This window comes from Macrobrachium nipponense, chromosome 11, assembly GCF_015104395.2.
Source record: "Macrobrachium nipponense isolate FS-2020 chromosome 11, ASM1510439v2, whole genome shotgun sequence".
NCBI lineage: Eukaryota > Metazoa > Arthropoda > Malacostraca > Decapoda > Palaemonidae > Macrobrachium > Macrobrachium nipponense.
The window spans coordinates 98,957,702-98,970,096 of record NC_061087.1 but is presented as its reverse complement, the minus strand read 5'-3'; the positions used below and the strand labels follow the sequence as shown (position 1 = coordinate 98,970,096).

At 34.9% G+C, this 12,395-nt stretch overlaps 1 protein-coding gene across 1 annotated transcript in view; it reads left to right on the top strand.

The window, feature by feature from the left end:
- Window positions 1–5,905: 5,905 nt before the first annotated feature.
- The window catches only part of LOC135207835 (monocarboxylate transporter 9-like), a 49,042-nt gene continuing 42,552 nt past the window's right edge, over window positions 5,906–12,395 (top strand). Inside the window, exon 1 of the mRNA XM_064239704.1 lies at window positions 5,906–5,985. Coding sequence (XP_064095774.1) covers window positions 5,950–5,985 — 36 coding nt within the window. The 5' untranslated portion in view covers window positions 5,906–5,949. The remainder of the gene's footprint in view (window positions 5,986–12,395) is intronic.

Sequence of the window (12,395 nt, the reverse complement as noted above, 5' to 3'; positions counted from 1 at the left end):
TTTAAATAGTCACGCAGGTAGATCCAGGTATACCTGTGATGTTAGCGTCGTTTTGGTGCGTCGTATACCTCTGATGTTAGCGTCGTATACCTTTGGCGCCAGGTAACCAGTTACTACTGTGTTTACCTGGCGCCTCTGCTTATGGTCTCGCCGCATCAAAAGCCAGGTGTGTCGGTGACGTCACAATGGCAGGCGATGAATAACAATCGCTGGAGATCGGACTTTCATTATTTCTAACCGTCTCTCATTTATTTAAGTTTATTATACTAGATTCCTGTCTTTTGTTAATTTGTTTTTAATTATTTAATCCATTTTTGTTTGTCTATGTGCTATTTTAATTGTAATTTTTATTTTTAGCAGTTTACAAATTCATTATCGGTAATTCTACGTTGTTAATTTGTTTTTTATTATTTGATTTGATACTTTTTTGTTTGTCTAAATATATGTGCTATTTTGATTATAATTTTTATTTTTAGAAGTTTGCAAATTCATTATCCGTAATTTACGTTGTTAATTGTTTTTTTTATTATTATCTTATTTAATCCTTTTTTTGCTTGTTTGTCTATGTGCTATTTTAATTGTCATTTTTATTCTTAGCAGTTTGCTTATTCATTAACCGTAATTCTACATGGTTCTGAACAGCCATAAGCTTTGCTGGCATAAGGCCAACTAATCTGACATGATAACTATACTTCATTGTATTTATGTCCTTACCCACATACAAATACACACTTACACAGACACATACCCACTCACACGCAAAAGCATGTATTGATATATATGTATCTGTATGTATATGTGCGTATGTATATATGTGTACATTTGTAGCTCGATATATGTATATGAATCACGGTAATGTGATATGACTTACACATACGTATATGTGTATGTATATATATATATATATATATTATATATGTAGTATGTATGTATGTATCTATCTATATATATATATATATATATATATATATATATATATATATATATATATATATATATATATCAGAAAACCCCATCCCTGCTCAAAGTATGAATACAACCCATAATGTGTGACTCACCGTCTTACCTATCAGTAAAAAAAAAAAAAGATGAATCATCTATTGTCGCAAATGATCCCACGGTGTTTCGTAACATCTCTCTAGAAGAACGTTCATACTATATTATTTACTCGTTGTCCTAATATTATTCATTCACGACCATTCATACACTGCAATGTATGATCCTATTGTTTCAACTGGTCAAAAATATTCATACACTGAAATGTATATTTTGTTCAGGATCTATAATATATATATATATATATATATATATATATATATATATATATATATATATGTATATATATATATGTATATATATTATATATATATATATATATATATATATATATACGTATATATATACTATATATATAACATGAATATTAATCTTAACATACTTTCTAAGTTCGTTTCCTCTTTTACATTAGTCAAGCATTTTCTTTTATAAGTTTAATTACTTCTCCAGTTCCTTACTGTTACTATTACAACTATCACCGCTATTTTTTTTTCTTTTTTACTTATATTAGTTGTACTTTTAATAGCAGAGAACTTAAACCAATTTGCAAACCCAAAACAAGGAATAAAACAAAGAGACGGAACCTCTATGTTGTTCCCATAAGCTATCTTCAACCCACATGCGTGGCGGACTCTTGCTGTGAGTCTCCAGCTGTGAGCATCTGTGTTGCACCCAACAAGTTACCGGGAACAAAGCTATAATAGCAGGTGCTGTTTATGCGAGAGAGAGAGAGAGAGAGAGAGAGAGAGAGAGAGAGAGAGAGAGTGCTTTCTGAGTCATACAACGAATCGTTTTTCCCAGTCTCTTTGGGGTGAAGTTGCCAGACCTATGTCATGTGCCCCAATGGATGTTCAAAGGTTGTATTTTACCACTGTGTCTGGTATTTAATGATGGTTACCCCTCCAAGTAACGATCAGATCCAATGCTGTGAGCTAGTTAGTCCCTTTTCCTATCAGGACTGGATTCAATCTTGGTTGTTTTTTGTTATTTCCGTTAAATAATCTATGATGTATTTTGTTTGTCATTTATGCCCATCTTCATCACATATGCAACCCACTACAACCGGCCAACAACTAAGTACGTAATTCAGACAGAGAGAAATTTAATTCAACTTGACGATATTTCACAATCCTTGCATTGAAATTTCAACTGGCCTATATCTTTCACTAACGAGATAGGCCTATGTCCCCTAACTCCTGAACAATGGTTGCCCCAATACCAGCCTCTCAGACACCTATTCGATCGAGAGGACGTCAGCAGGTATAGTCACTACCTTTTTCTCAGAAGCTACTACACCTGTCATAAACAGGATGTCCGTGACACGGATTCAATACACCTGTGTATCCGTGTGGACCAGGTGTAGTGAAACTTTCCTTTGTCACAACGAGTTTGCGATGATTTGATATCGTAACAGGTAAATATATACATATACGTAGACATACGTACACATGTATATATATCATTCCATATATATACCCATATGTAGGCGTAAAAGCAACTACATAAGTCGTAAGCCCACACACACACACACACACACACACACACACACACACACACACACACACACACACACCTTGAAAAATAGTGAGTTCGCTAAATTTAACATGGTCCAACACTTCTACAAATTCAGATAGGTCTAGGCGTAAATCTTTAATGTCTTCCAATATATTAATTTTTCTTCTCATTCCAGTTTCTACAGATATTAATGATATCCTGTTTAAAAGTTCTTCTGACATTGCGCTTCTCGCTTCAGACAAATGAATGAGATAATTTTCATGCGTCATTGTGATAGAGCCCTGGAGTACTACGTACTATCCTGTAAACCTTGCAGTTCTGTCAATGAAAAGTTTAGCTTCTTTTTAAATAATTCTTACACACATTCAAATATAGTTCGCCATTGCTAATTACATGAGTTATTCATTCAATTCGCTTTCTCTTATGTGTAATCAGTAGGAATAGAAAATGTTTAAAATCTAAGGTACACTATACTAACAATAGTGATACTGCTATGAAATCGTAGGCCTCCCTCTCCCTCTCTCTCTCTCTCTGCACGTACAACGAACTTGAACATTGTTTTTGTTTTAGTTCCACATTGAAGCCTACACGATAAAAAACTACAACTTTCCAGTTTTCCAAATGTCATACATGAACATTATCAACTAATTATTTGTGCTAGAAACAATGACATTACATTTTTAGCGCTCTGTGAAAGAAAACTATTATAGCTGTCCGTCCACACTTTTTCTGTTCGCCCCCAGATCTTAAAAACTACTGAGGCTGGAGGGCTGCAGAATGGTACGTTGATCATCCACCCGCCAATCAACAGACACCAAATTGCAACCCTATAGTCTCAGTAGTTTTTTAAACATTTGATTTAAGGTTAAAGTTAGCCATAATAGTGTATCTGGCAGCGCTAGGACACGCAACCACAGGTCGTGGCTGAAAGCTTCATGGGCCTCGGCGCATACAGAAAACTCGATTGCACCGGAGAAACCTCAGCACATTTTTTACTTGTATCATGGAAGCTGTTTTTATTTGCATGTCCATGCCTCCAAAGGAAAAAAATGTATAGAATAAAACTTGGTTAAACTGTTCCAGGATGAACTGTCAGTCGGACCGTCAGGACATTGCCGGCCCGCATATTTCCCAAGTCTGGAAGAATTTAAGGATGGGGAAAATTAGGACCAATCAAAGCGCTTGGAGCTGATCCATGACGTCACAAGCCACGCCTTTTAGCTCCCTCCTCAGTCCCATATCCATTACTGCCGCTAGTCTCGATGCCCAAGAAATACTTACTTCTCAATTTCACAGTTTACGGCTTGTATGGCATATAAATTGTAGTCAGATATACCTAAAAATAATGCAACACTAATTTAAGAACAATATATTCTTCAAATGAGATACACCGTGAAATATATTATGCGTTATTGGCTTTTCCCTCTTGGTAAATAATATTTTCACATCGTGAATTTCTGAATTATATACATGAAAATTCATGTTTAAAGCCATTTATAAAGAGTTACGATAACTCATGGAATGAATCAAACAATATACAAGATGGTAAAAATGATGTTATCTGACCTGTCTGTAGGGGAAGATACAGAGAGGGAGTAGGCTTACACTAATATGTCCATAGAAATGCACATTACTGGGCATTGTATCAAAGCAATATACTGATCATTACTAGGCCATGAACAGGAAGCTGACTGATATGGGCACTATTATTTTCAGGGACACAGTATCAGCTTCATTCATTAAATTATTTCAAGAGCTAATGTGCCCTTAAGGAAACCTAAAAGAACCTACGGTTTTGTTGTTTTGGCGATGTACGTTAGCCTACTGTAACCAAATGTAGTTGCGTGACAAACTCATCCTGTCAGTAGCTAATCTGAATACGATTGTTTTTCAAGGTTTGTTTGATAAGCTGTAGTAAAAAATTGCCTTTTTGAGGTGGATTCCGTTTTCAAAAATAAAACCTTCCAGATGTCCTCACCTGTTTAGTCCTCGTCATTCATTGTGTACAAGTATATAAAAAGTTTTGATTGAAAATTTTTTGCTTTTGATTTTTACTTTTCATACATTGTGTACAAACAAATAAAAAGTGTAAATAATAATTCAGTACTCAATATTTTTAGCAAGCCCTTACGTGAGTTTTGCTTAAAATTCATTCTGTAAAAAGAAAACCCCGATTATTTAATTTATTTATTATTCTTAGCAAACCTTTCGTACTTGTCATTCATTGTGTGCAAAGAATCAAAATGAGTATTTCATTAGTATGCAATACTTTTAGCAGAATTGCTGCGTAAATTTATTAGAACTGCGATATGCTCTAAAGTAAATATGGATGACACTTTTTATCCAACTCTTTCAACAGAAAATTTTATGCAAATACTCAAAATGTATTAATTAAAGCCAGGGTGGACAATAAGATGGAAGAAAGAGAATATGAACAGATGTAACAGTAAAATGAATGAAAGTAATCGCAGCTAGGCGCCGAAGGGACGCTGGAAGAACCTACATTGCACCTACTGAGGTGTACTGACTGCGCTAATCACCCGCCCCACCCCCCACCCCTCCCCTACGGGGTGCATAAATTTGTCATCGAAACTGTATCCTCCACATTTCTTTTAAGCATAAGGCAATTATTATTTTAGTTCTGTGCATAATACCTTTTTATAGCCGGAAACAACAAGCAGTGACGCCTGAAAAACGTTCCATGTTCCATGCTTTTAGAATCGTCACCTTCAAAGTCGAATATTCTTGATGGGAGTCGAAGTGCCGCGAAGTTCTTGGCCTCCTGTCTGTAGTCTGTAGTGCTAATTACAAGTCATATACCATCATTTTACCATACCATAAATTTTATCATCTTGTATATTTTATCTTCATTCCATGTGTTATTGCAACTCTTTCTATATGGCATTAAACACGCATTTTCAAGGATATAATTTAGTAACTCACAATGAAAATATTATTTATGCAGTAAATATCGACTTTGCGAGCAGGAATTAAGAGGCACTGAGCACTATTACCAAGAGAGAGAAGCCAATAACGCTTAATATATTTCAGGGTGTATCTCATTTGAAGAATATATTGTTAATTGAATTAGTGTTGCATTATGTTTATATATCTCTGACTAAAATGCATAGGTCATACAAGCCGTAAATTGTGAAATGGGAAAGTTTTTCTTCGGCATTGTGACTGGCAGTAATGGCTATGAGACCGAGTGTAGCTTAAAGGCGTGGCTTGTGACGTCATGGTCAGCTCAACGCGCTTTGATTGGTCCTAATTTTCCCCATCCCTAAACTCTTCCAGACTTGGGAAATATGCTGCCGGCCCCGGGACCCGGCCCCCGGGTGCCCTCAGTTCTCGTTTACCCTTTGTCGTGTTAACACTATGGCAGCGATGGAAACTCCATTGGCTTTTGAGAAGGTGGAGTATAGTCTAAATATTATGGTCTAAATATTGCCTATTAAAGCGAGATATCTATTGTCATATACAATATTAATGAATAAGGTTAAATTAGAATTGGTGGTTGGTTGAGTTATTTATAGGACCGTGAAGCCTATTTTCACTAGTAACACCTTTCATAAACAGGCAGGACACGGGCCTAGGCCTACACCAAATTGTCTGTATCACATGGAGATATTCATTTTCATTTTTCATTAAATGATTTGGACTCAACTGGCTACAAACAGCGGGGCAGGGCCTACCAATGAAATGAATTAGGCCTTTACATAGTTTGCAAGATTTAACGCCAGATTCACCGAACTGACACGTAAACTTGATCGTGAATACCCGGTATTATACCCACAACCTCACTTAACCGGCCGATTCCAGTAAAATCGTTAGAATTTGTTCATATGTGCGTATATACCCGAAGGTTATATTAACTGCGTTATAACACGAAGAATTTGACTCCGTAGAAGCTCGTTGATTACCATTACCTACTTTACTGGTACACTGTGTGTTGCTCAAAAACTGTGGTAGGCCTATATGGTTATCGTCCTGACCGAACGTAATGCGATTCAATTCTAGCACTTTCGTGGTTAACACCCAAACACTCGAAGGCTCCTGCACGATTTGAATAAGGCAAGCAGATCTTTTGTTGTTTTATATGAATAAGTACGACTAATCGTATAGGGATTTGTAGGCCTAGTACCACTAATGGGTATCCTATAGTCTTAACTTCTAAAGAACACTGGGTAGCCTAAGCCAGGCCACGCATTCGATGTTCAGTGCTTTTTTTTTTGGAGAGGGGGTCCATGGGGAGCCGAAACCCCTCTGGACAAATCAAGGCAAAGCGCCATCGGTCAGGTTAGGCCAGGACACGACACCTTAGGAAAGGTTAGTAAGGTTAAGGTTGTTTTAATTAGGTCGTGGTCAGTGCCAGACCACGTGACCGAACGGAAACGTTTTCCAACAGCACACATACGAAAACCGTTGCTGTAAGTCAAGACGTACGATTTCATTAATATGCATTATTTGGTTCTGACCGACCTTTATGGATTCCTCTACATAGGCTTAGAATGCAAACAGCAAGCAAAGCCACATTATATCAGTAACCTTATCTTGACTAATTCATCTCAGCCAAGCTGACCCCATCGATTCCAAAAGTAGGCCTATACGAAATCAACTTTCTCGGATGTAAACATCTCACACCGAAATAGTTTAATGTCCAGGCTGTAAAGTTAAGTATGATTCTTATAATAGGATTAACTAAAAATGCTATCCATTATTATTGTTATCATTATTATTATTGCTGTTTTCGATGTCGGCAATTCTGTAAACGTTTACATCATAAATTATATTTTGGTTGTATTTTTCAAAGAAATATCACCAACCTTAGCCTAGTATTTCCTTACTATACAGTACCATCCACAGTACAACACACACAAATATATATATATATATATATATATATATATATATATATATATATATATATATATATATATATATATATATATTATAATTCCGTTTCAATTTAATTCAGTCCCGCGGGTGACTTAAATAATGTGGCGAAGATTAAAAATATTACTGAATAAATAGACTTCTCACTTCATCACGACTTCAAGGTATTTCATACCTTTGTTTTTGATTAACCAATTTTATATTTCAAAGAGAAAGTTTTTATTCCATTTATTTATAAGAATATTCATTTATGTGACTATTTGCCACAACCCTGGCAAACACAATACGTCAAGCCTACAGATAGAACAAACAAGGCGACCTAGTATGAAAATATTTGCGACTTTATTTGAAAGTTTAGTTTACACCACTTAGAATGATAGCAATAAAGGTATGTTCCCTATATGCAAAAAATAAAAAGTTCACTGTTCACGCCCAGGCAATGTAATTGTACGACACTCGTAGACCACTTCATAGACCCACATAACCAGTCATATAGGGAATTTCCGTTTATCCGTTTAATGTCAATCAATCTCGCCAATGATTTGGTATACTATGAAGTGAAAAATATCTTGCTTAACACGAAATGTTGACCGAGGTGGTTTATAAAATTATAGCCGTCTGGAGTGTTGTTGAAATTGCTAATGGCGATGCTAATGGCGTGCATGTGTTTGCTACCAAACTCTACATGGCTGTTCATGGCTGTTGCTACCCGCCAAGGTCGGTTGCCCAAGTCCGCTGTTGCTAACCTCACTATTTGAGCGGAAATGTAAATGTCTTTACTAAATGAAGAAATGTGTTGCAAACGAAATATCTGTAAACATTGTCATTTGCACAGTAAGCATGCGAGAAATACAAATAATCTATGGTTGAATTAACGTTCTCAGTACACTGTCAGCGAACACTTCCCTTCATGCAAATGACCTTAGTGTAAGCGTGAGAATTTTTTTTTTTTTTTTTTTTCAACACAAGGACATTTGGAAAGATAAAAAATGTATAGCTATGTAGCACTTCTACCATTAAAGGCACCTTTGATGAAACTGTATACTGTGCTCTCCTAATGTCTTTGGAATATGGAAGTCAATACGGAAAAAATTAGGCTTATTCGTGTCTTCATGTCTAGACCCTGATTTTATATGATAATAATAGACTTTACATCGGTCTAGGTCCTACACAAAGGGGCAGTATGCAGGCACTGTCGGCCAAAAAACTCGTGGCAGTTTCATAATTTTTCGTTCACTTGCCTGACGCACGATTCATGCCTTATTAATCGATTTTTCTTTTCAAAGATGGAAGAAATCGTACGTAATGACGTAAAAACAATCACTGATATCTTTAGAACATTATGTTATGTTATTGTGTAAAACTATTTTCCATATAGCAAAATTGACGTGAACGAAACGAAGTGATAAAAAACGTCATATCACAACCATAGATACACATTACCAAATAGATAGGAGACACCTATCACTAGTAGTATCGCATAAACATAGTCCTTAAATTATCATTTCAATATTAAGTTGAAGGTAGTTGAACTATTCCATTTGTTAAATGTTACAGAAAACATTGGAATCTCACAAAATGCTATCAAATTTAAAAACAAAAAGAAAAAATAACGGTATCCTAACAGTGTGAACCAGGAGACCTCACTCTATTGCTTTTGATGTTATGTGCACGGGAATCTAATGTCAATGTGTCATTTATCGGTCTAAGAAACATCCCTCGATGAGCGAGAGACAATTATTGCACTGCATTCGGTGCAAGTTCCTGTTGGAGAGATATCCAGAAAGCTTAATAAACCGGAGAGAATCATACATAGATGAATCAAATTGTTTAAAGAACGGCAAAATTTAGAACATGGGCCTAGAGGTGGAACACCTCAAAGCACCACAAGAGAGCAAGTCATTACAGTAGTGTAAACGTTGCTGAGCAACATTCATTTGTGAATTTTGAATTCTAGTGCATAGTCACGACATTGCTGAACAAGGAATCATGACTAGCTCTACGCTTATGACTGGTGTCTGATGAATACTTTAGATGGAGAGGAAGAGATTTTTAAATCTCCACTTGAAATCTTTGATAGGTGTCTAATGAATAAGTCTAATGAATAAGCAAACGTATCTTTTGAGGATGAGAGATTCAGTTAGGCTTACTCTTTTTGTTTTGTTTTTTATCGGTGGCCAGTGAATACCACGGTTAGGGAGGGAAACAGTTTCAATAATGCATGCATTTTTTTTTCTTCAAAACCTAAAGAATACATTTTATTGGGAGATACTTTATTAACATCGGCCTAATCCCTCCATCACTCCGATACGCCGCCACCGCTCTCTTCTACATCTCAGGTGACTCGAGCCGACTTCTCACTATGAACTCCATCGCTTGAAAGCATCAGTAATGATAACGGTTATTTTAAAATTCCCCGCACCGACAATGGGCGCCTTAAAATGCATGTTTATAAAATATTTTCTGTTTTCAACAGAAACTTAATCTTTCCATTCCCAAATATGTGCATGACACTCGTGTTACACCCTGTAGCCGTTCAAAGAGCAAATCCCTTGATTTAAAGCAGTCTTGAAAAAAAAAAAAAATTAAAATAAAAACATGAAATAGACTTAAACGAGAACGTCACCTTTCATATTTCTTATCCTTTCAGCTACTTATAATATGCTTATGGTAGTAGGCCGAGATATACATGTGAAACTAATTTGAATTCATTTCTAGTTAGAAGAAATGAATAGCTACAGAAAGATCAACCTAAGAAAGCTTTAAATGAAAATAAGCCTTTCTTAATAGTATTCGTCAGTTTTGACTCCCACAGCTTTCCAATGTGTCCAAATGAAAAACAGGGTGATATGCAAGGAATCAATAAAAAAAAAAATAAGACTGAATTATATTCGTTTGATTTTTTTTTTTAATAGCTAGGTCTGAGTTAATCATGTTAAGCAATTATGAAAAGGAATAAGAAGAAAGGCGAACATGGCTACTAAAACAAGAATAACGGGAATAATAAATAAGCAGATTAATATATATATATATATATATATTATATATATATATATATATATATATATATATATATCTATATATACATATATATATATATATATTATATATATATATATATATATATATACATACATACATATATATATATATATATATACTATATATATATATATATTGTCGATTTAAATATTCATTTTTATTACGTATCCGAGAGGAGTATACTGCTCAAAATAGACCTAGGCTAATCATGTGTGAAAATCAGAAGTCCAATTTAGGCCCCACTGAATATTATGTCATGCAAATTATTTTATTGATCAAAGGACAAAATTAGTTTAATTAATCATCGTTTTCAAAGAATGTTAACGCCTTGATGTATTGTTTATCGGCTGTAGGAGACGAAATGACAACACCCCACTGCAGTACGATACGTTGAGTCAAGACTCGAGCGGCAGCAAAGTCAACTTCAAAATGCTTCGGTATGATGTCATGAAGCTAGAGTTGAGAATAAAATTAGAAATCGTGGACCCATCGGTATATATTTTCCTTACTTTGCAAAATAATTATCTTTAATACGTTGAATAAGTCTACTCTATTCTAATGTAATTTATTTCAAGTATAGCACCTTTGAAAGGAATGTTATTTATTGTTAAGTAAATAATCTGGCACCTGCATATGGCAATATTTCCATAACGAACAATGAATTAAGAAACTACGCCAATTTGGCCGTCTGTACAAAGGAGGCTGCATTTACAGCATCGCGTAGGCATCCCAACTTTGTTATTGCCAAGTATTCTGCTCATTGACAAAAGGGCACCGTTACCGTTTGTCATTGTCACGGCCAAGGTTGGTTACTTTCCTCTCGGTGTTGATGTCATTGTTACGTAACGGCATACTTTTTTTTCTTAGTGGCTCTTACGTGAAGAGTAGCTACTTAGGGAATGATATAATGATAATACTTTGCAGGTTTGTGTTTCCACTGATAGACAGACATTAGTCTTAAACAAAATTATGCAAATTAATATTGATTTCACCGAGGCAATAAAAAAAGTAGATAAATTAAGGAAGTAAAGTTTATATCTTATGCCAATTCTAACGTCAGTTTATATGACTTTCAACTTGTCATTCTCTATTTACGATTAAGTTGACGAACTGGTCATGCAAGTTTTTATAAAAAGGTAAATTATTATCAAATAGATGGTGGATATGAATTTAACTCGAAACAAATAGTTATGGTCAGTTATATAATGTGCTACTTATCGATGGACATTAGCGACTGAAGTTTGACATGCGACTGATTACCTTATTGCTCTCTCTCTCTCTCGCTCTCTCTGATATATATATATATATATATATATATATATATATATATAAATATATGATTATATATACATATATATATATTTATATATAATGTATATTATTATATATATATATATATAATATAGAGTATGCAAATATACGTATAATACACATACATTCATACATTACAACGAATACGCACGCCACATTCAGACAGATGCGTATTCGTCAGTATTCACACATTGAAGAGTGGTAAAAGCTGGAAATTAAAGACAGTTGACAATAAACAGTTATCTAATTACAAATAGGTTTCGGTGAACATTTCAAATTCAGGTCCGTCTTAAAGCTAAGACTGATTTCAATAGGTTATCACAAAGACTTACAAAATATCCATAGGCTACTTCCTACATTTGTACAGTGTGAAAGACTTGAAGCACGATGGCGTATAATAATAATAATAGTAATAATAATAATTAATAATATTAAATAATTAATAATAATAATAAGACGAGTGAAGACCAGTGGCTAAAGAGTGCATGGGAAGAAGGACTGATAAAAGTAGACGAAGACCCAGAAATATACAGAGACAGGAGAAAGACAGACAGAACAGAGGACTGGCACAACAA